Source organism: Thalassophryne amazonica, chromosome 3 (assembly GCF_902500255.1).
Source record: "Thalassophryne amazonica chromosome 3, fThaAma1.1, whole genome shotgun sequence".
In the NCBI taxonomy this organism is placed as follows: domain Eukaryota; kingdom Metazoa; phylum Chordata; class Actinopteri; order Batrachoidiformes; family Batrachoididae; genus Thalassophryne; species Thalassophryne amazonica.
Window position 1 is genome coordinate 52,312,610 of NC_047105.1, and position 24,524 is coordinate 52,337,133.

The window sequence follows — 24,524 nt, forward strand, 5'->3', positions numbered from 1 at the left end:
TGTGACAGGGGTGGGGTTGAACCACGACCCTTCTGCACCAAAACCAAGCATACTAACCACTTGTCCACCACCCCTGCTAAAGTGTTCATTTAGTCAACTCAAATATATTCATATATGATTGCTTAATTCTTTTAAGATGTGCTTTGAAGTTTTGCTTACTTAATATACATTTAGTTCAAGTGAATCAAAGATTGCAAACTTGAAATATTTAAGTAAGTACAGCGTTTAATTACAATTTTGAGTTTACACTACTTAGTCTTTTTAATAATTTGAACATTCAGGTTTAAAGTGTATAACGAGCTGATAATCAATTTTATTTCACTTTGACTGGCCATCTATGAAACATACTTATCAAGACTCTTATGCATTTGTTTGCTTTGTTCTGTTTGTTCCTCAGAGTTACACAAATACTTTTCCATCACAAGTGACAGTGGTCTTATTCTGCATAACAAGCTAGTTTCAGTCACCAGCTGTCTTTATAAGAGGCATTAAATGTTATAGCCAAATGCAGACTGTGACATGATGAATCCTAAAGAAGAAAAACATTTTCTCCAAGATATGACCTGTTTCTGCACCTATCCCTTTAAATAGGAAGGAGCTGCTGCTGGCCACGCCCACTCGTGAGATGAGCTGTTTGATCTATTGCAACCTGGATCCAGATAAATGTCAGAAAAATATGAATAAAAATGAACAATGAATTTCCACAGTACTCACACTGTCTCAGCATCTGTCTTTGTTGTTCATTTTTCAATAAAGTTAAAATAATTAGATGCTACAGCTATATGTTAGCTCATGAGAAAGAAAGTGTCTAGCTTTCCATGGAGACTCGTGCCATATTTTATGTTGTCCCATGTTGTTTGTATTTGCATTTTTCTCTCTTTTTTCCTGTTGTATGGTACACTGTGTGCTCAATATAATATTAACCATTTTTTTTTAAAGGACTCACAATATGAGCTACATGGGTGACACCACCTGTAAAGAAACTGTCCAAAACTACCTTTTAGAACCAACGTAGTGTTGATATCTTAAGTTACATAAAATACACCCATCTGACCATGTTTCTTCAGACAGATGTCTTTATGCCACTAATATTACAGAGAAGGCTCATTTGTTATTTTGTTAATACTTTGGATTTCTGTAACTCCTGTTATGGCTGCCACAGTAACATTCACACACACACACACACACACACACATCTTCAACCGCTTAGTCCAATTAAGGGTCGCGGGGGGCTGGAGCCTATACCAGCAGTCATAGAGTGCAAGTGGAGCCATGTCAGAATTATTTTTTTGCCTATTGCAGCAGAATTTCTACATGCACAGAAACAGAATTGTGTGAATTTTGACATATTTAGAGTGAAACTCCAACCACATGTCAATGTAAATGGTAGTAAATTAAAAACAGATCTTGCATATTCTGACCCCTTTAATATTTTACCCTTCACATATTGCTGCATTCTGTAAGTGCAGGTCAAATAGACGGTCTTTTCCTCCCGGACTTTCTCTTTAACCTTCATACCCTCCAGCCTCCTGATTAGCGCTGCAGCTGCTCTTACAGTATAAGTGGGCTAAACATGAGTGGAAGCATAAAGGCATTAAGTGGATTTGTGTGTGTCGGGTGTTGGTTTGCAAAGGCAGCAATGTGTCTTCCCCCAAATCATGTGGTGTGATGTCTAATTCTCATATTCCATTGGAGTTGGGGGGCTCAGACGAGTATCCGGTGAATTTGGCGCTATGCATGTCTATAAATACACCGGCCTCAGAGCATAGTTCATTTCCTAAGATAACTTTGACTCGCACCCATACCAAACATGCTCCTGCTAATAATGCATAATCTTCACTGATATCTGTTTCACGTCCTTTAGTCGAGGGGTGGTCCTGTCTGCCAGAATCACTTCCGAGCACTTTTTTTTTTACAGTGAGATCTTCCTCTGAGGGCAATTTATTTTTACACTCATAAGAAAGACAGGCGGGCATGTCATGTTGTTGTGGTTGCCATGTTTGGACCTGAAGTGGAATTCATTTCCCGCCATGCAATAATCTCTTTTTTTGTTTGCTCCTGCTGGCAAGATCATCTTTTTGTGCATGCACAGGAAGTTCAGTCCATACAAGAGGCATTTTCATGATACCGAGCGGGATTTTTGTGAACTGGAGGATCACACAGAATGCCTATAACAAGAGAAGACAAGAAAACAAATGAAAACCCTGAAGGAAAAAAAAATGTGAGCAATGATGGCATAATGCAGTCTGCATCATCATTAGAGCCTGACCAATATATTGGCCGGCCGATATTATTGGCCGATATAAGCCCTTTTCAAAGTACTCACTATCTGCCGAAATTTTGCCGATAGAATGCCAATAATTTCTCATAAACAGAACAGTTACTGAAATAATGTTTGTGTCAGCAATGTAAAATGTCCTTGCACCTTTTGTCCAGTAGATGGAGCTCTGACTCCATTCAACTGTGTTCATCACTGGCCCCCGTAGTTCGCCGTCACACTGCACTGATCGGCTGACAAAAGCATACAAGTAAGTTTATAAGGCTGTTGTTTGTAATAACTTTGCGATTACATTCACCCCACATTTCTCCAGTTTCAGTTCAACTCAGTTTGATTAACTCAGTTTATGTAGTAATGTGTATGTGCTTCATTGCGTCAGTCACGCTTTTTATTAAGCCCACGTTGTGTCGACCTTATTTCTAGCATGAAAAACTTTTGTTTACTGCTAAGAGGTTGAAACATTCAGCTGATCGGCAGATTTATCGGCTATCAGCAAATCAGACGATTTATCGATTATCAGCATTTTTTTCATCCAAATATCGTTATCAGCATCGGCCTCAAAAAATCCATATCGGTCAGGCTCTAATCATCATCATCATCACCACTCAATGACACGAAATCCTGCACACTGCAGCTTTAAATTGCATTCTATGTACATTGAATGTATTGTTGATGTTATAATGCACTTAAAAATGACTCATTGGATGTGCAGGATTTCCATCTAATAAATATAAGTAGCCCCAACTCAAATAAAGGACATCCATGCTAGATAATTGAATTTAATTTAGTTGGGACTACACATATTTATTACATGGAAATCCAATCCAATGGATCAGTTTTTGAGTGTGGATGCTGTGTAACACAACTTTTCTTTTTGCCAAGTTCGCGTATAATTGCTCTGTTGTTCGACCTCAGAGCGATATGTGTTACTCTGTCTAGATCTGATGAGATATTTTCCACTTTAAGAGCAGGAGCTCATCCTGTGCCTACCTCAGACCTCATTAAATCTCAATCCCACAGACAATTAGGACAATCCAATAAGATTTACAATAATGCCGACCTTATGTCAAGCCCTGCAGCCCTCTGTGCATGCCCAGTCTCTTCTAGCCCATTTCAGCGCTACGATGTAGATACAGCAGAGGTCACGCAAATTGATAAATTACTGTAAGCCAAGATTTAGATGACAAAAAAGGAACTTGTACTGTGCCCATGTAAAATAGGGATGAGGTTACAGGAATATTCTGGGCAGAGACAGATCACTTTTCCCCAGCTGTTACGAGGTGACCACAGGCTTTTTATAAATCAAGGGAATGTCATACAATTTATGTAGTAAAGGCTGAATAGAGAGTTCAAGGCATCGTTGTGACCATCCACACTAAATTATAGGGATCGGATTACTAAAACTAGTATTCTCTCATTTCCATCTAAGGCTGGTACCCAAGTAAGTTGTGCCATTTGGTGTGCCCTTGAGTGAGACAATGTGCCACTAAGCACATGTCGATCTCGGGATTACAGTCATGGGTTTAGGAGGGGAGAGGAGGCCGTAATCTGAAACTGTTGTGTCTTGTTGCCGTGCACTTTTCTTAATGCCGTGCTATCGTGCAGCGTTGCTTTGGTATTGTATGACTGTTTCCTGAGGAAGTTGGAGTGAAGAAACTGTTTTTGTTGGGCAGACTGCTGCTCAATGTTTTGATTCTCAATGATTACAGATTTTTTAAGGTCACAACAGATGATAGAAGTTTGAATTAGGTTTACTTTTATTGACTTCAAGTAGTACACCTCATCTGACCCCCCCTAAGAAACTGTTACTTGCACATAAAGTCATTCCAGCATTACCGAAGGATCCTCTTAAGACCTAGAATGAAAGACATCAGTTTGTTGCTTTAGGTCACTGGTTAGCTCCCAAGTCTCACAACCGTACAGTAGGACAAGAAGCACCAGTACCACATAGCCTTGGTCCTTCATTCTCCTTCAAACATATCTGCACAACTGGATAAGCTCTTCACAGGTGTACCTCGATATCAGACGCTGTGGTCTCAGAGCCATGTTACTGCTTATGCCCCATTTAGACTGGATTGAGACCTATATAAGACCTACCAGATCACGACATTTTGTCAACAAGTCTTGGCTGGTCTCTGTTATGATCTGTTAATTGCGTTTACACCAAAAATATGTTAATATCTGCGATCATTGATGCAACTCCATGCAGAGTCAGTTAAGAGTTTATTACGATCCCTGGGATCAAGCTGAGCGTGATCTGAGATATGATAGTTTATCAAGACCGATTATCAGAACCATGCATCTGTTAACTGGTCGCACAACTTGTGCGAGTGTTTTAAGCAGTTCAATACACTTGTACACCTGTTGGAGACTGATGGAGAGTATTGGCAACGAAGAGGGATCTTTTTTCCAACCATGCCCCATTGTGACCAGCCTGCAACCCCAGTGGGAGTCAATGAGAGTGAAGGTGAGCAGAGGCCATTTTTTTATCATAACTTGGTCGCAGACTTGGTGTAAACAGGGTGTTAGATACGGTGCATCCAGAAAGTATTAACAGCGCTTCACTTTTTCCACATTTTGTTGTGTTACAGCCTTAATCCAAAATGAAGTAAATTATTTTTTTCCCTCAAAATTCTACTCACAACACTCCATAATGACATGAAAAAAGTTTTTTTTGTTTTTTTTTTTTTAAGAGAAATCATGTGTACATAAGTATTCACACCCTTTGCTCAATACTTTGTTGATGCACCTTTGGCAGCAATTGCAGCCTCAAGTCTTCTTGAATATAATGCCTATATCTATGGACAGTTTTGTCCATTCCTCTTTGCACCACCTCTCAAGCTCCATCAGGTTGGATGGGGAGCGTCAGTGCACAGCCATTTTCAGATCTCTGCAGAGATGTTCAGTCGGATTCAGGTCTGGGCTCTTGCTGGGCCACTCAAGGACATTCACAGAGTTGTCCTGAAGCCACTCCTTTGATATCTAGGCTGTGTGCTTGGGGTCATTGTCCTGCTGAAAGATGAACCGTCGCCCCAGTCTCAGGTCAAGAGTGCTCTAGAGCATTTTTTCTTCCAGGATGTCCCTGTACATTGCTGCATTCATCTTACCCTCAATCCCGACTAGTCTCCCAGTTCCTGCCTGCTTCATTGTAGGGATGGTGCCTGGTTTCCTCCAAACCTGATACCTGGCATTCACACCAAAGAGTTTAATCTGTGTCTCATCAGACCAGAGAATTTTATTTCTCATGGTCTGAGAGTCCTTCAGGTGCCTTTTGGCAAACTCCAGGCGGGCTGCCATGTGCCTTTTACTAAGGAGTGGCTACTCTACCATGCAGGCCTTATTGGTGAATTTCTGCATAGATGTCCTTCTGGAAGGTTCTCCTCTTCCCACAGAGGAATGCTGGAGCTCTGACAGCGTGACCATCAGGTTCTTGGTCACCTCCCTGACTAAGGCCCTTCTTCCACGATCGCTCAGTTTAGACGGATGGCCAGGTCTAGGAAGACTTCTGGTGGATCTGAACTTCTTCCATTTATGGATAATGGAGGCCACTGTGCTCATTGGGACCTTCAAAGCAGCAAAAATGTTTCTGTACACTTCCCCAGATTTGTACCTTGAGACAATCCTGTCTCAGAGGGCTACAGACAATTCCTTTGACTTCATTTTAATTTAATTTAATCTTTATTTAAACAGGTTAGTCCCATTAAGATCGAGACCTCTTTTGCAAGGGAGACCTCGACAATTATAAAGTTTCCAATTCACCTAACCTGCATGTCTTTAAATGTGAGAAGAACCCAGAGCACTCGGAGGAAGCCTACGCAAACACGGAGAGAACATGGAAACTCCACACAGAAAGGTCACAGGTGGGAATCGAACCTTCTTGCTGTGAGGCAATAGTGCTTGGTTTGTGCTCTGGCATGCACTGTCAGCTGTGGGACATTATATGTAGACAGGTGTGTGCCTTTACAAATCATGTCCAATCAGCTGAATTTAGGTGGATGCCAGTTAAGCTGTAGAAACATCTCAGGGATGATAAGTGGAAAAAGGATGCACCTGAGCTCAATTTTGAGCTTCATGGCAAAGGCTGTGAATACGTATGTACATGTGATTTTGTAATTTTTTATTTTTCATAAATTTGCAAAAATCGCAACAAAGGGGAAAAAAGCTTTTCACATTGTCATTATGGGGTATTGTGTGTAGAATTGTGAGGGGAAAAAATTAATTTCATCCATTCTGGAATAAGGCTGTAATGTAACAAAATGGGGAAAAAGCAAAGCACCGTGAATACTTTCTGGACACACTGTACAACTGGGATCCAGGTTAAAAAAAGCCCTGGATGTCTCCTTTAAAGCAAATATATAATTAAAACTCTTCTTTTTTTCTTTTTGGCAGCAGGAAACTAGGTTTTGATTCTTTACTGTCCCCATCTGGACTGGAGAGTAACTCGTAACAGAAAAAAAGTTACTTTTCTCCTCTGGATCACTTGCTTTTACTTAATTAATGATAATCTGGTGTGGATTCCTCAGTAAATTTCCAAAGAACTCCTACTGTCAATTGTTATTGTACAGCTCTGAAGAGTTTCTTGCACCATTCACCGCACACCCTGCACTCCACAAATACATTTTTCTGGTTAGCCACAAAGTGATTAGTTGGTAGAATGTCTTGTGAATTTATGTAGTGGTGTGTATGATTCTTATAAGGCTTTATAGTGTTTTGCCGTTTTGGACTCATGCCCCAACTTTTTCCAGCACCAACTGGTTTTGTGTAAACTGCTTGACATCTGACCTGGTACTCTTGCCAATTACTTATTTTCTTTAAAGGTTTATAAATCCTTCATCTTGGCACTCCTGACAGGAACCTGCACCCCTGCTTTTTGAGTTTTGAATGGCTCATTTACAACAAGTCATAAGCAAATGTTGTCGATGAGTAAAATGTGCAAGTGGTGCAGCCAAGCCACTCTGTGCACACCTGATCCTATCAGATTGCAGAGGTTAAGCAGAGAAGGTTCTGATAAGTACTTAGTTGAGAGACCTCTTGGGAATGGCTCATGACCCCCCCGGTACTTGTTCCTGGTCTCAGTAATCACAAAATCACGGGAACACCAGGAACTGCACGACTCTCCCTATAGAACTGGGGTTGCATCAGGAACGGTATGTGGTGTAAAACGTGAACCAGGTCTGAATACAGATCTCTACCAGGTTCCTTGTGGCAAACCAGAGCAACTTTCATATATTTGATATATTTGTAGTGTATTGTCTGACTGTGCTCATCTGTCATGCAGCCGAAGGCTCTCCAGCTATTAACATGCCTTTTAATTGCGCTAATTACAAAATAAAGCATGTCTGCATTCGCCCAGTTGCTCTTTGTCACAGTTTAGCCTACAGGTTTGCTTTGAAACACTCCCTCATCACAGTACCTCAAAGAAATATCATACAATAGCAAGTTGAAAAGGGCAATGCTTGAATGGAGTCTTAAAGAGGAGGCTGTACTTGGCCTTCAACTATAAATTCCTTCAGCTCAGTGCTTCCTCTGTGGTCCCCACTCTCCTGGCCCACCCCCTCCCACTCAAGACTCAGTTCCCACAGGGGACGCAGCCAAAGCAAACTCCTCAGAGGAAGTCTCCCTCTCGCTGAGTGAGAGGGGGATGTCCAATCATTTGGCACAGTGAGGCCTGCTCGGCAGTAGGATGTGCAAAGAGGGTGTTATGACTCCGTGGCCGTGCTATGTGTGTGATGTGGCGTGAGTAAAGCCCGTGCGGCTGCTCTCCTGTGAGGTCAGTGTCGGATTTAGCCAGCAGGTCCCTTGTGGTGTCTGGGAGTGTCTGTTTTCTGACTCTATTATGTCTAGCGCTCATCGTCTTCCTGGATCTGCAAACCTCAGGGTAGAAATAGTAGCAGACAGGCAGACATCCTTTGTCGAGAAAACAACAGTAATGTCAGTAATTACAGAGTCTGATTACATAAGGGCGACAGTTCTTCGAAAACCTCCGGCCTTGAGTCAGACAGGTAAGAGGTCGAGTCACCATTAGTGAGCGGTGGCAACGGCTGGAGGTCTGGGTGAAAGAAATTAACCTGCAGAAGCGGCATCTGTGCGTGCATGCGTGTGTGTGTGTGTGTGTGTGTGTGCATGCATGGGCGTGTGTAATGTTACTGGTTCGACAGGTGGAGGAGACGTGAGTGAAGCAGACTATCAAAACATGACATGAACCTGCGTACCAGCATGCAGCTGCAGCAAAGAAGCTTCAGCAGTGTGCATTCGTGCCCTGCACATATATTACCCACAGTGTGTGCATTAGCAGATCTGACTAACACCTTTGCATATGTGCACGCTCACACACACTCTCGCCTGCACGTCTGCGCCCACCTCCGCACACGTGCAGACGCCCACTCACTGCTGCATATGCGCAAGCACACACACACACACGCACGGTGTCTGGGTTCACGTTTTTAAAAAAGCTGCGAGACGTGATTCATTACCAGCTGGGTTTCTCGCGTCATGCTAAATGAGGTTTGTCATTCATTTCCAACTGGAGGTGATGGGAGCAGGGCGGCGAATAAGGTTTCACAGTGACACGCAGCCCTGCAGGATTGCTTTACATTGATGATTCTGGAGGTAGACAGAATAATCGTTTGCCTTGAATCTCCCATGCAGACAAAGAGATGGGAGTGTTTGTCATTCCTGCAGGCAGAATATCATAGTAGTGAGTAAGAGAGCGAGGAGCAGGTCTGTGCTGGCCTCTCTGCCTGGCTAGGTAAACATATCCTCTCTGTGACAAGTGCAGACCTGAGAGCTGAGGAGGCCGGTTATATCAGCACATGGTTACCACACACAAGGCTGCAGGATTTTACACACAATCTCTCTCCTGACAGTTCAGTAGGGCAGATGTTCACTTTACTTTGGACTCTGTAGCACCACTTTACATGCAGCTCATTTTTTTTTCAGATCTGAGTGCAATTACTTTAATTCGCCTCACTGTCTGTCTCCCTCGGACTCTATATTCAATATTTCTGTGGTTCAGAGAGTCGATCTGCTCCACCTGATGGCGCCTCTTCTGCCTAGCAGGGAGCAATGTAGCCCTGCTGGCTGCCAGCCAGACCAGCTTGAGTGTCTGCTCAGCTCAAAGCCATGCACACACACACACACACACACGTAAATACAAAAACACGCACACACATACCAAACTGTGAGATTCAATGCCTACATCTTCTCCTCTGGTGCCCGCCTCTTCTTTTCTGTGATTCTCTTCTTTTTCCTTCCAAATAATTATTGCACTGAACAGAAAACATGCACTTTTAATTTCCTGACAGAAACACACACACACATTACTTATTGCCAGTTAGTCACGAAGCAGCATTTTTAGAAGCTGGATAATCACTTTAGACACTGTTGGTCATGCTGTTGGGTCTGCATTTATACTGTGCTGAGACTGTTGAATGATGATGGTCTAACATCCGTTCTCTTCTCTCCTCAGTCCCCCAGCCCAGTCCCAGCCAAAAAGACCAAATTCGACAAATTGCAGTCTCCGTCAGCTGACCAAGAACGGAAACCTGATTGGTTGCAATCTCTGTCAAAGTCTGCACACAAGGTCTGTTTGATGTGTCAATAGTCACTTTCACGCTATAATAACAGAACTAAGTAGAAACTAAAGTATTTTGGCCTCCTGAAAACTGGATTGCGCCTGTGCTCATTTCCTTGCAAATCCCACAGTGCTTCATTTACTTTGAAGACAATTACGATTTAAAGGGGACTTATTCTTTTTATTCCTTTTACAGTTAAATATGGTTCACATTTTGTGTTGTACAGCCTCCAAACTTCAAACATCTATTTGCTCGTCAAAATGACGCTGTTTGAAAAATGTAAGCATCAAAAAGCTTATTGTCGGCTTCTATGTCAGATGTCACAGAAGCCCATATTTGAAACTACTCTTCCCTGTGTGGCAAGGAGCAGCTCCTTTCTACTTAAAGCAACAGACGTACTTAAAGGACTGATTTTTGTTTTAGGTGCATTAACCGCTGCAAGCATCGCTACACTGTAATATAACGTATCCATGTGTCAGAACACCCAGGGTTATCCATGAGAAATGCTGCCTATAAAGGGAGATGGACAGAAGCATGAGCATCAGAACAGAACCCCTTCTATATACTTCAATAAAATGTCTGTTTTCTTCACAAATAACTCACCTGTTTAGTGCCAGATGGTGCCAGATGTGTTCCGCCTTGTGTGCAACTCTCATACTCTGCAAACTCTTAAATTGACATGATTGTCATGTGTCTACTACTGATTTTTTTTTTTATTAATTAATAACAAAAATAAATGGGTGCATGTGTAAAATAAATAATGAATTTCAAAAAACAAAACAAAAACAAAAGTTATAGTTTGTGACCCGGTACATTTACAAAACTTGGGAAAGACTGATGACATCATCCCAGGTAAGATGTGGAAGCTATGAGAAAACCCTTATGAAAAATCATTATTTTTTTGTTTTTTATGATGTGTTTGGGTCACAAAAGTCAATTAATTTAGGGTTGGCATTTAATCAACTTTAATAAAAAAATAAATTATTTAGGGTTGGCATTTAATCAACTTTAATAAAAAAAAATAAAGAAATGATTCAGGGTTGGCATTTAATCAACTTGAATTTAAACTTGAATTTTTTTAATATGTACAGCTCATAGTATGGAAATAGGGTACTTTGTTGAATGAAGTGGAGCCTTTTAGTCAGTTGAGTTGTTGATTTAATGTTCTACTGAGGGCTAAATAAAAACTTATGCAAGCTTGCTTGGTTTCTTCTTCCAGGACCTGAAACAGGCCCAGCTGAAGCAGAGGCCTTCTGCATTCCGCCCATGGTCTCCTAAAGTAGCAGAAAAGGAGAAACCAACAGCTCAGAATGAGCTGGAGAGGTGAGTCATCTCAGTAAAGCTTTGATGGTTTCGGTCTTTAAGGCAGAATTTTAGCCAGATTAAACACACCTTTGTTGTTCCTACAGGTCCTTCTCGAAGACTCAGAAAGCCGTATTGGTGCCCAATCTGACCGTAGCTCCCCTGGTCTCACCAGTGAACCCCAGGGACATCCACGCTCCTGGCAGGGGGCTCACGGCCATCTCCAGAACACCACAGGAGCTACATAACGGAGTGTCTCACCCAGCTGTAAATCCTGCTCTGTCCAATGACACAGACGGAGAGATCGATGTGGATGACTGTGATGACCGTGAGTACGGTGCATCATCCCAGAGACATAGAATAATTTTATATGGAAAAAAAAATCATTCAATGTGTAACACTTTAAAATTGTTACAACTTGTACTACCCACTTGCTCTTCTATTCAGTAGTGACGCTTGTGAAATACTGCCATCTGGTGTTAAATTAGAGAAATTATTTATTTGGAAAGAGGTTCATCATTATTGTACAATTTATAATGCAGTTTCTTTAAGGTCATTTTATAGTTTATCTGTCTGTCTCTCTCTCTCTCTCTCTCTCTCTCTCTTTCTCTCTCAGGTCCAGTGCCAACATCTTCCCTGGCTTCTCCTCCCTCAGCCTCCACCAGCGTGACTCAGAGTCTAACTCCTCAGGGCGCTCCTCGGCCTCAGGAGGGGTCTGCCCGGCTGTCAGGGGCCATTTGCCCAGAATTGGATGCCCTTAGACAGATGCTGTATGGCTGCATGGACACTAAAGAGACCAGGGAAAAACTCCTGCAGGAGATCATCAAAATGAGAGCGAAGCAGGAGGAGAAGTTGGCAGCTGCCGTGCAAGCAAAACGCAGCCTTCAGCAGGTATTCACATAGACTTCTATGAGAGGGAGAAAGAAATTTCAATAATGCCTTTGGATATAGTGCATTATTTTGCATTCGTGACATGTAGGAAAGTGGGAAATTACAATCTCAAAATTGGACAATATGATCGGAACTCAAGTTCAGGTTATTTGTTTCTTTGTTTGGGGGAGGGTGTGGAAACTCGTGCGGAATTCAGCGCTTCAATTAATCTGACGTAACAGCTACAATCATGGCATCCTCTGTTGTGATTGTTAAAAACAGCAATCTCACAAAGGCTATTTTAATAATGTAATTTTTCAATTACATTTTTTTTTTAAGATTTTCAGTGCATCTGGAGAGTTCACAGCGCTTCACCTTTTCCACATTTAGTTATGTTACAGCCTTATTCCAAAACAGAGTAAATTCTTTTTTTAATTAAAAATAAAAACTAAGAAATCACGTGTACATAGGTATTCACACCCTTTGCTCAATACATTATTGATGCACCTTTGGCAGCAATTACAGCTTCAAGTCTTCTCGAATATGATGCTACAAGCTTGGTGCACCTATCTTTGGACAGTTTTGTTCATTCCGCTTTGCAGCACCTCTAATGCTCCATCAGGTTGGATGGGGAGCGTCAGTGCACAGACATTTTCAGATCTCTCCAGAGATGTTCAATCTGGGCTCTGGCTGGGCCATTCAAGAACATTCACAGAGTTGTCCTGAAGCCACTCCTTTGATATCTTGGCTGTGTGCTTAGTGTCATTGTCCTGCTGAAAGATGAACCGTCGCCCCAGTCTGAGGTCAAGAGTGCTCTGGAGCAGGTTTTCATCCAAGATGACTCTGTACATTGTTGCATTCATCTTTCCCTCAATCCTGACTAGTCTCCCAGTTCCTGCTGCTGAAAAACATCCCCACAGCATGATGCTGCCACCACCATGCTTCACTGTAGGGATGATGCCTGGTTTCTTCCAAACATGATGCCTGGCATTCATGCCCAAGAGTTCAATCTTTGTCTCATCAGACCAGAGAATTTTGTTTCTCATGGTCTGAGAGTCCTTCAGGTGCCTTTTGGCAAACTCCAGGCGGGCTGCCACGTGCCTTTTACTAAGGAGTGACTTCAGTCTGATGGAGGCCACTGTGCTCATTGGGACCTTCAAAGCAGCAGAAATGTTTCTGTACCCTTCCCCAGATTTGTGCCTCGAGACAATCCTGTCCAGAGGTCTACAGACAATTCCTTTGACTTCATGCTTGGTTTGTGCTCTGATATTCACTGTTAACTGTGGGACCTTATATGTAGACAGGTGTGTGTCTTTACAAATCATGTGCAGTCAACTGAATTTCCCCAGGTCGACTCCAGTTAAGCTGTAGAAACATCTCAAGGATGATCAGTGGAAACAGGATGCACCTGACCTCAGTTTTGAGCTTCAAAGCAAAGGCTTTGAATACTTATCAATCAATCAATCAATTTTTTTATATAGCGCCAAATCACAACAAAGAGTTGCCCCAAGGCGCTTTATATTGTAAGGCAAGACCATACAATAATTATGTAAAACCCCAACGGTCAAAACGACCCCCTGTGAGCAAGCACTTGGCTACAGTGGGAAGGAAAAACTCCCTTTTAACAGGAAGAAACCTCCAGCAGAACCAGGCTCAGGGAGGGGCAGTCTTCTGCTGGGACTGGTTGGGGCTGAGGGAGAGAACCAGGAAAAAGACATGCTGTGGAGGGGAGCAGAGATCGATCACTAATGATTAAATGCAGAGTGGTGCATACAGAGCAAAAAGAGAAAGAAACAGTGCATCATGGGAACCCCCCAGCAGTCTACGTCTATAGCAGCATAACTAAGGGATGGTTCAGGGTCACCTGATCCAGCCCTAACTATAAGCTTTAGCAAAAAGGAAAGTTTTAAGCCTAATCTTAAAAGTAGAGAGGGTGTCTGTCTCCCTGATCTGAATTGGGAGCTGGTTCCACAGGAGAGGAGCCTGAAAGCTGAAGGCTCTGCCTCCCATTCTACTCCTACAAACCCTAGGAACTACAAGTAAGCCTGCAGTCTGAGAGCGAAGCGCTCTATTGGGGTGATATGGTACTACGAGGTCCCTAAGATAAGATGGGACCTGATTATTCAAAACCTTATAAGTAAGAAGAAGAATTTTAAATTCTATTCTAGAATTAACAGGAAGCCAATGAAGAGAGGCCAATATGGGTGAGATATGCTCTCTCCTTCTAGTCCCCGTCAGTACTCTAGCTGCAGCATTTTGAATTAACTGAAGGCTTTTTAGGGAACTTTTAGGACAACCTGATAATAATGAATTACAATAGTCCAGCCTAGAGGAAATAAATGCATGAATTAGTTTTTCAGCATCACTCTGAGACAAGACCTTTCTGATTTTAGAGATATTGCGTAAATGCAAAAAAGCAGTCCTACATATTTGTTTAATATGCGCTTTGAATGACATATCCTGATCAAAAATGACTCCAAGATTTCTCACAGTATTACTAGAGGTCAGGGTAATGCCATCCAGAGTAAGGATCTGGTTAGACACCATGTTTCTAAGATTTGTGGAGCCAAGTACAATAACTTCAGTTTTATCTGAGTTTAAAAGCAGGAAATTAGAGGTCATCCATGTCTTTATGTCTGTAAGACAATCCTGCAGTTTAGCTAATTGGTGTGTGTCCTCTGGCTTCATGGATAGATAAAGCTGGGTATCATCTGCGTAACAATGAAAATTTAAGCAATACCGTCTAATAATACTGCCTAAGGGAAGCATGTATAAAGTGAATAAAATTGGTCCTAGCACAGAACCTTGTGGAACTCCATAATTAACTTTAGTCTGTGAAGAAGATTCCCCATTTACATGAACAAATTGTAATCTATTAGACAAATATGATTCAAACCACCGCAGCGCAGTGCCTTTAATACCTATGGCATGCTCTAATCTCTGTAATAAAATTTTATGGTCAACAGTATCAAAAGCAGCACTGAGGTCTAACAGAACAAGCACAGAGATGAGTCCACTGTCCGAGGCCATAAGAAGATCATTTGTAACCTTCACTAATGCTGTTTCTGTACTATGATGAATTCTAAAACCTGACTGAAACTCTTCAAATAGACCATTCCTCTGCAGATGATCAGTTAGCTGTTTTACAACTACCCTTTCAAGAATTTTTGAGAGAAAAGGAAGGTTGGAGATTGGCCTATAATTAGCTAAGATAGCTGGGTCAAGTGATGGCTTTTTAAGTAATGGTTTAATTACTGCCACCTTAAAAGCCTGTGGTACATAGCTAACTAACAAAGATAGATTGATCATATTTAAGATCGAAGCATTAAATAATGGTAGGGCTTCCTTGAGCAGCCTGGTAGGAATGGGGTCTAATAAACATGTTGATGGTTTGGATGAAGTAACTAATGAAAATAACTGAGACAGAACAATCGGAGAGAAAGAGTCTAACCAAATACCGGCATCACTGAAAGCAGCCAAAGATAACGATACGTCTTTGGGATGGTTATGAGTAATTTTTTCTCTAATAGTTAAAATTTTGTTAGCAAAGAAAGTCATGAAGTCATTACTAGTTAAAGTTAATGGAATACTCAGCGCAATAGAGCTCTGACTCTTTGTCAGCCTGGCTACAGTGCTGAAAAGAAACCTGGGGTTGTTCTTATTTTCTTCAATTAGTGATGAGTAGAAAGATGTCCTAGCTTTACGGAGGGCTTTTTTATAGAGCAACAGACTCTTTTTCCAGGCTAAGTGAAGATCTTCTAAATTAGTGAGACGCCATTTCCTCTCCAACTTACGGGTTATCTGCTTTAAGCTACGAGTTTGTGAGTTATACCACGGAGTCAGGCACTTCTGATTTAAAGCTCTCTTTTTTAGAGGAGCTACAGCATCCAAAGTTGTCTTCAATGAGGATGTAAAACTATTGACGAGATACTCTATCTCACTTACAGAGTTTAGGTAGCTACTCTGCAATGTGTTGGTATATGGCATTAGAGAACATAAAGAAGGAATCATATCCTTAAACCTAGTTACAACACTTTCTGAAAGACTTCTAGTGTAATGAAACTTATTCCCCACTGCTGGGTAGTCCATCAGAGTAAATGTAAATGTTATTAAGAAATGATCAGACAGAAGGGAGTTTTCAGGGAATACTGTTAAGTCTTCTATTTCCATACCATAAATCAGAACAAGATCTAAGATATGATTAAAGTGGTGGGTGGACTCATTTACTTTTTGAGCAAAGCCGATAGAGTCTAATAATAGATTAAATGCAGTGTTGAGGCTGTCATTCTCAGCATCTGTGTGGATGTTAAAATCGCCCACTATAATTATCTTATCTGAGCTAAGCACTAAGTCAGACAAAAGGTCTGAAAATTCACAGAGAAACTCACAGTAACGACCAGGTGGACGATAGATAATAACAAATAAAACTGTTTTTTGGGACTTCCAATTTGGATGGACAAGACTAAGAGTCAAGCTTTCAAATGAATTAAAGCTCTGTCTGGGTTTTTGATTAATTAATAAGCTGGAATGGAAGATTGCTGCTAATCCTCCGCCCCGGCCCGTGCTACGAGCATTCTGACAGTTAGTGTGACTCGGGGGTGTTGACTCATTTAAACTAACGTATTCATCCTGCTGTAACCAGGTTTCTGTAAGGCAGAATAAATCAATATGTTGATCAATTATTATATCATTTACCAACAGGGACTTAGAAGAGAGAGACCTAATGTTTAATAGACCACATTTAACTGTTTTAGTCTGTGGTGCAGTTGAAGGTGCTATATTATTTTTTCTTTTTGAATTTTTATGCTTAAATAGATTTTTGCTGGTTATTGGTAGTCTGGGAACAGGCACCGTCTCTACGGGGATGGGGTAATGAGGGGATGGCAGGGGGAGAGAAGCTGCAGAGAGGTGTGTAAGACTACAACTCTGCTTCCTGGTCCCAACCCTGGATAGTCACGGTTTGGAGGATTTAAGAAAATTGGCCAGATTTATAGAAATGAGAGCTGCTCCATCCAAAGTGGGATGGATGCCGTCTCTCCTAACAAGACCAGGTTTTCTGCCAATTATCTATGAAGCCCACCTCATTTTTTGGACACCGCTCAGACAGCCAGCAATTCAAGGAGAACATGCGGCTAAACATGTCACTCCCGGTCTGATTGGGGAGGGGCCCAGAGAAAACTACAGAGTCCGACATTGTTTTTGCAAAGTTACACACCGATTTAATGTTAATTTTAGTGACCTCCGATTGGCGTAACCGGGTGTCATTACTGCCGACGTGAATTACAATCTTACCAAATTTACGCTTAGCCTTAGCCAGCAGTTTCAAATTTCCTTCAGTGTCGCCTGCTCTGGCCCCCGGAAGACAATTGACTATGGTTGCTGGTGTCGCTAACTTCACATTTCGCAAAACAGAGTCGCCAATAACCAGAGTTTGATCCTCGGCGGGTGTGTCGTTGAGTGGGGAAAAACGGTTAGAGATGTGAACGGGTTGGCGGTGTACACGGGGCTTCTGTTTAGGGCTACGCTTCCTCCTCACAGTCACCCAGTCGGCCTGCTTTCCCGGCTGCTCGGGATCTGCCAGGGGGTAACTAACGGCGGCTAAGCTACCTTGGTCCGCACCGACTACAGGGGCCTGGCTAGCTGTAGAATTTTCCACGGTGCGGAGCCGAGTCTCCAATTCGCCCAGCCTGGCCTCCAAAGCTACGAATAAGCTACACTTATTACAAGTACCGTTACTGCTAAAGGAGGCCGAGAAATAACTAAACATTTCACACCCAGAGCAGAAAAGTGCGGGAGAGACAGGAGAAGCCGCCATGCTAAATCGGCTAAGAGCTAGTAGCTACGCTAAGCTAGCAGATTCCTAAAAACACGCAAAGTGAATAATGTGTAAATAATTTAGAGGTGATTCAGCAGAAGGAGTGCTTTAGTTAAGCCACGTAAAGATTACACTGGGAAACAAATCGTAATCTAGATAACTAGATCAATCTAACTGCGCAGATTAAACAGCTAACAGATACAGAAAAACACCGCTGTGCTCCGGAACAGGAAGTGATACAATACCGCAGTGAGAGCCAACCACCAGTCTTATGTATATGTGATTTCTTAGTTGTTTATTACCGTATGTTATCGCACCTGTTGATTCTGTGGCCATTTAAATTTAACATTAAAACCCCATTTAATGTATATTTTATATTATATCTTAATCACACATGCCCCAATCACTCTCATATTTGAAAGTGAAGTGCAGACTGGCACTCACTGTCGCCTCACAAAGTTTGATTCAGATCTGATCCGGATTGTGGGTTTTTTGGACATTAGAATTTAATTTTGAAACGGCCATTTGATGTACATTTTGCATTATCTCAATCAAAAGTGTCGCAGTCACTCTCATTGATAATGATAATGATAATGATAATGAGGTGCAAGTTGGCACTCTCAATGAATATACTAAGTTTTATTGCAGATTTAGCAGATATTTGATTCTTTTTAACATTGAAAAGCCCCTTTGATCTATATTTTGGATTATATTTTTTGGATTATATTTTATTTTAGGAAAATCCACTTCTAACAGGACTTTGACCTTGAAAAATTTATCCAAGGTAAAAATTTGTGGAATTGGAAACTAGTGCTGGCAGAGGTTTGCGCTGTATGAGTGCCTTGCTCTAGCTTTTAAAAAAATTGAAAAAAATCTTAAAAAAAAAAACCAAAAAAACAAACCTTTTTCATATTGTCATTATGAAGCATTGTGTGTAGAATTTTGAGGAAAAGAATTAATTTTGTCCATTGTAGAATAAGGCTGTAACATAACAGTAAGTCCCTTCGGCTGCTCCCTTGTTTTGCACTCGGGGTCGCCACAGCAAATCCAAGGTGGATCTGCATGTTGAACTGGCACAGGTTTTATGCCGGATGCCCTTCCTGATGCAACTCCACATTACATGGAGAAATGTGGCAGGGATGGGATTTGAACCCGGAACCTTCTGCACTGAAACCAAGTGCATTAACCACTTAGCCACCACCCCTGCTAACGCTGTAACATTACAAAATGTGGAAAACGTGAAGCACGGTGAAAACTTTCCAGATGCACTGTAAGCCATAAAAATAATTTTCTTTGGCACACTTATCATTTTATTCCTTAGCATTTAGATAAGGAATTGATAATATGATCTTGCCAACATGATCAGAATTCATGCTGTCTCGAAACAATTTAGAATTTCAACCCTTGAAGGGGAGAAATTCAAGGGATCAGATGCTATGACCAACATTTGGTAGAGTTGGAAGTGATTTAGAAAAAAATCTTATGAATGTTAACATAAGGTGGGTCACAGGTAATCTCAAAACATCACGCATGTGCACACGCACTTCCTCTTATAGTTAGTCTGTATGATGGCGATGAACGAAAATACAATATTCAATATAATACAATATTCACGATGGAATCCCCCCCCCCCCAATAAATCTACATTACAATGCTTGGATTTTGGTAGAAACTAAATTTTCTCAGTTTTGTGAAATTTGAAAGGCCCAATAGCTTTAAAGTTTTGCAAAGAAGTCTGCAATAACTGATGTTGTCACTAAACCTAGACTACTAATAGAAATACACTCATTTGCGACATTTTCCACCTTACTCAAACATGACACAACTGAAATAACTTATTTATGCATTCTATGTAAAGACAGCAAAAACATGTGAATATGCTATTGCGGACATCTACATCATTTTTGGACAGGTAAATGCGCACTTTTGGGAACTCTGAAACGCTCCACGCAGGTTTTCCAAGTTTCCTGCTTTGAATGCAACAGTAATGGCAAAAAGGGGTTACATAATCTTCAAAAAGCTAATATTGATTGTCAGGTTAATTACATTAAATTAAATGATTAATAATAACAGGATGACACGGTGCGGACAGACGGCTTAGTGGTTAGCACTAAGAAGGTCACAGCAAGATGGTCGTGAGACTGCTGAATCTTGGGATTGAATAATAACAATAATAATAATGTCATACAGAGCATAGACCAGTTCAGTGGCTGTGCCTAACAGAACAAGAAGGATTCTGGATATGGACTTCTGGGACATATGTTACAGCAGTCTAAACCAACCATTTTAGGCTTAAATTTTGTTTATAGCAGGAAAGCTTCTTCAGACACAGTCATGTAATTGTGAAACACTGGGGATGTTTAATATAAAATCCAAACCATATTTATTTGGTAACTATAGATGAAAGCAGAGTTTGCATTATGTGACCCCTTTAAACATTTGTGTTGTCTGTCCAGGAGTTGGAGTTTGTGAGAGTGGCTAAAAAAGGTCGTCTTCGCGAGGCGATCGAAGCCAAGCGCAACCTGAGAAAAGAGATCGAACGCCTTCGCGTGGACTGGGAAAGGAAGATGAGGGATGCAGAGGACTCCTGCGGGCGACTGAAGAGAGAGCTGGAGAGGGAGAGACAGCTGAGAGTCTGTGACAAAGGCTGTGAGGCTGAACGGCTTCGGGTCAAATACTCCACTCAGGTAAAATATCTCTGAGGCAATCCCAGAAAAGACTCAAACAGCTGGCGCTTAGGAGCGTTGTGTTCACGCTGACTGCCGTCTTCTTATTGTATTTGCACAGATTGAAGAGCTGCACCTGCAACTGCAGCAAGCGGAAAGCGACCGTGAGCAGCTGAGACAGGAGCTCCAGCAGGAAAGAGAAGCACGGCAGAGCCTGGAGAGCGTCGTCAAAGACCTGCAAACCCAGCTGGCCCTGCAGGGCGACTGCAGCACTCCTACAGAATCCCAGGACGCTACGACAGATGCACAGAAACAGATCACACAAAACGCCAACGCATCGTAAACTTGCACATTAAAAAAAAAACAACAACTGGAGTGTAAGACTCAGATTTTTTTTTTTAATAAAAGGAGCATGGTTGTGGATTTTGTTTCACCTCCTGTCAGAAAAAGAAACTGAGTCAAATGAGAAGTGAGTTTTGGAACGCAAGAATTCATCAGAGATAAAACTGTGTGAAAGAAACAGATTTTCTTATGACTGTTTTACGACACGAACTGGAAAGTAGCATGATGTCTCAGCATGTCACAGAGCGTGGGTGGGAGGGGGGTGAGGGGGGGTCCCTCTGACGCCCTCAGTTCGACACCCGACGCTGTCCAAGGATTTTATTTTGGTATAAGCTATTCTAAGATGTGCAAGGACCGCCACATAACACTACTTGAATATGAAGGGAAGAAATGTGTTGCGCTTGTTGAAACAGAAGCGGATGATGAAACTTTTTGGTGCCACACTCGGTTCACTCAGAGGTGTCGTTCCTCACCACTGGAAAACAAAAAAACAAAACAAAATGACACCAGTTTACCACTATTTACATTCAATATCAGCTTGCTTTTTATAACTGTGTAGATGATGGACTTTTTAATAAACTTTTTGCTTTCACAGCAGCACTGTAATTCCATAGTCAAATTTCCAAAAAATAAAAATAAATACAAAAATAAATAAAAATCAACACTATATGAACATATACGCATGTATACCAACTTGTTTTGTATTTTTTAAGAAAAACCTGAAGTATTGGAGGTTATGTGGGCTGCCTTCAGGTCCACACCTGTTTCATGCTTAGATATTTTATGGAAGTGTTACTTTTTTATATTATAGCACATCTAAATTCAATGTGTTGTTTTCCAGCTTTTTTTTTTTGTGCAACCAAACGTGATAAATAGCAAACTTTGTTGCCCATGTTAGTGAGTTGTGCAGGTTAGTCTACAGTTAAAATAAATAAATACATATATACATAAATAGCTGTTTGTTTTTGTTGAGATGCGGTACTTGTGTTTTTTTTTTTATTGAGTATTGTAAAATAATTTATATTCTATAATTTGCTGCCTATCAACAGAAAGCATTCATTTTTAGTCACTGGTTTTAGGACTTTTATCTCAAACAATGCTGTTTATAACAACATTTATACATATATACAAAATATGGATATATATTTTTTTACTTTAAGGAATTGCACTTTCTAAAGAAACCCCCTTACGTTGTGCATTGTACTCCCTGTTACATTTTTTTTCCAAATCACAAGTTAACAGAAACTTTGAATTTAACAGGCTTTCTCTCAGTATATTTGATGTAAATACAATGATATTGTACATAAGGTATTTGTTGGTATGTTTGCTTGCTCCAGACTTAAATTGATATGAATATTATTTTTTGCTCTTACTTGAAACCAAAAAAAGTCTATATTTGGATTTGTAAAACTGCGATTTCAATGTTGTACCCCTGACTATGATGGAAATCACAGGGCATTTATCAGAATGAATGAAACCATGAGCTTGACCTCACAGTACATTTTACAGGTTTGACACTATCAGAATATTATGTTTCCACTGATTTTGTTTAAGTGAGATCTTTATTATTTGATAAATTATAGAAAACATATTATGCCGCAGACCAAAAACTGAAAAAATGGAACTGAAATCACAACAACTGCTCCTTCAGCTGCTGACTCTTCTCTTCACATAGAAGTGACACTTTCATCATCTTAAACGTTGGGTGCTCTTGTATATTTTAGACAAGAAACACTTTTATGTCTTATCGTTATGATACCCTTGCTCAGTATTTGTTGGGTACAGTGTAATAGCAATATCCATTTTGTTAGCTGATGCTGTTGTAGTTTTGGTTTGGAAGTGGGTTTTCACTTGCCTCTTTTTCCTTTGGAAAACTTGTATAATACCCAATAAAATCTAAATCAAGTGAGTAAAGTGTTTGAATGATCACTGTATGGCATGCATTTTTAGATTGTACACACTCAGTATTGCATCTCAATGTTACTTTGGGTAACTTTGATGTGTAATAAAACTTCATTCTCAAAAGGGTTACCTGCATATTAATGTACGAAAAATTATTACTTCAATCATTTAAAAGGTTAATAATTGAAAGCTTGATACAACCCAAATAAATAAATTATTTTGATTGAACAAGGTGTTCAGTGAAATTTGGTGCTTTACAAAATTACCCACTGACAGTAACCTCATAGCTTTTGGGTAAAATAACTTAACAAAAGGCTGAATAGCATTTTTAAACAATATTTGTTGATAGTGTTATTTTTATCTTTCATCGACTTTTCTTACTGTTATTCATAGTGCCGTAGTGGAAACTCGTGTTGAAATGCTTTACGGGTTACGTGGCTTTGACACATACAAAACACTTTAAGGAAAGGTTGATACTATAGCATGGCTCAAGCAGAGGGTCACCCCTTTGAGTCTGGTCTGCTTGAGGTTTATTCCTCAGAGGGAGTTTTTCCTTACCCCTGTTGCTCTGGTTGGTAAGGTTAGACTTTACTTCTGTGAAGCACCTTGAAGCAACCTTGTTGTGATTTGGCGCTATATAAATGAAAATAAATTGAAATTGAAATTAAGAAATCCCATGTGCATAAGTATTCACAGCCTTTACCATGAAGCTCAAAATTGACCTCAGGTGCATCCTGTTTCTATTGACCATCCTTGAGATGTTTCTACAGCTTAATTGGAGTCCACCTGGGATAAATTCAGTTGATTAGACATGATTTGGAAAGGCACACAGCTGTCTACATATAAGGTCCCACAGTTGACAGTGCATGTCAGAGCACAAACCAAGCATGAAGCCAAAGGAATTGTTTGTAGACCTCTGAGAGAGGTCTGTCTCGAGGCACAAATCTGGGGAAGGGTAAAGAAACATTTCTGCTGCTTTGAAGGTCCCAATGAGCACAGTGGACTCCATTATCCGTAAATGGAAGAAGTTTGGACTTCTTAGAGCTGGGTGCACGTCTAAACTGAATGATCGGTGGAGAAGGGCCGGAGTCAGGGAGGTGACCAAGAACCAGATGGCCACTCTGTCAGAGATCCAGCATTCCTCTGTGGAGAGAGGAGAACCTTCCAGAAGGACAATCATCTCTCCAGCAATCCACCAATTGGGCCTGTATGGTACAACCCCAATTCCAGTAAAGTTGGGACGTTGTGTAAAATGTAAATAAAAACAGAATACAATGATTTGCAAATCCTCTTCAACCTATATTCAGTTGAATACACCACAAAGACAAGATATTTATTGTTCAAACTGAGACTTCATTGTTTTTGTGCAAATATTTGCTCATTTTGAAATGGATGCCTGCAACACATTTCAAAAAAACTGGGACAGTGGTATGTTTACCACTGTGTTACATCACCTTTCCTTCTAACAACACTCAATAAGTGTTTGGGAACTGAGGACACTTATGATTGGGTATAAAAGGAGCATCCCCAATAGTCTCAGCCATTCACAAGCAAAGATGGGGTGAGGATCGCTAAGTTGCAAGGAATTTAGGGATTGTAGAGTGGCCAGACGGAAGCCACTCCTTAGTAAAAGGCACATGGCAGCCCACCTGGAGTTTGCCAAAAGGCACCTGAAGGACTCTGAGACCATGACAAACAAAACTCTCTGGTCTGATGAGGCCGACCAGGCATCATGTTTGGAGGAAACCAGGCACCATCCCTGCAGTGAAGCATGG

At 41.0% G+C, this 24,524-nt stretch overlaps 1 protein-coding gene across 1 annotated transcript in view; it reads left to right on the forward strand.

Annotated features, from left to right (window-relative positions):
• Positions 1–22,756, forward strand: part of skib (v-ski avian sarcoma viral oncogene homolog b) — a 78,581-nt gene extending 55,825 nt beyond the window's left edge. The window contains exons 2-7 of the mRNA XM_034166262.1: positions 9,747–9,860; positions 11,072–11,175; positions 11,262–11,482; positions 11,771–12,045; positions 20,296–20,526; positions 20,627–22,756. Of these exons, the coding sequence (XP_034022153.1) occupies positions 9,747–9,860; positions 11,072–11,175; positions 11,262–11,482; positions 11,771–12,045; positions 20,296–20,526; positions 20,627–20,848 (1,167 nt within the window). The 3' untranslated portion in view covers positions 20,849–22,756. The remainder of the gene's footprint in view (positions 1–9,746; positions 9,861–11,071; positions 11,176–11,261; positions 11,483–11,770; positions 12,046–20,295; positions 20,527–20,626) is intronic.
• Positions 22,757–24,524: the final 1,768 nt, after the last annotated feature.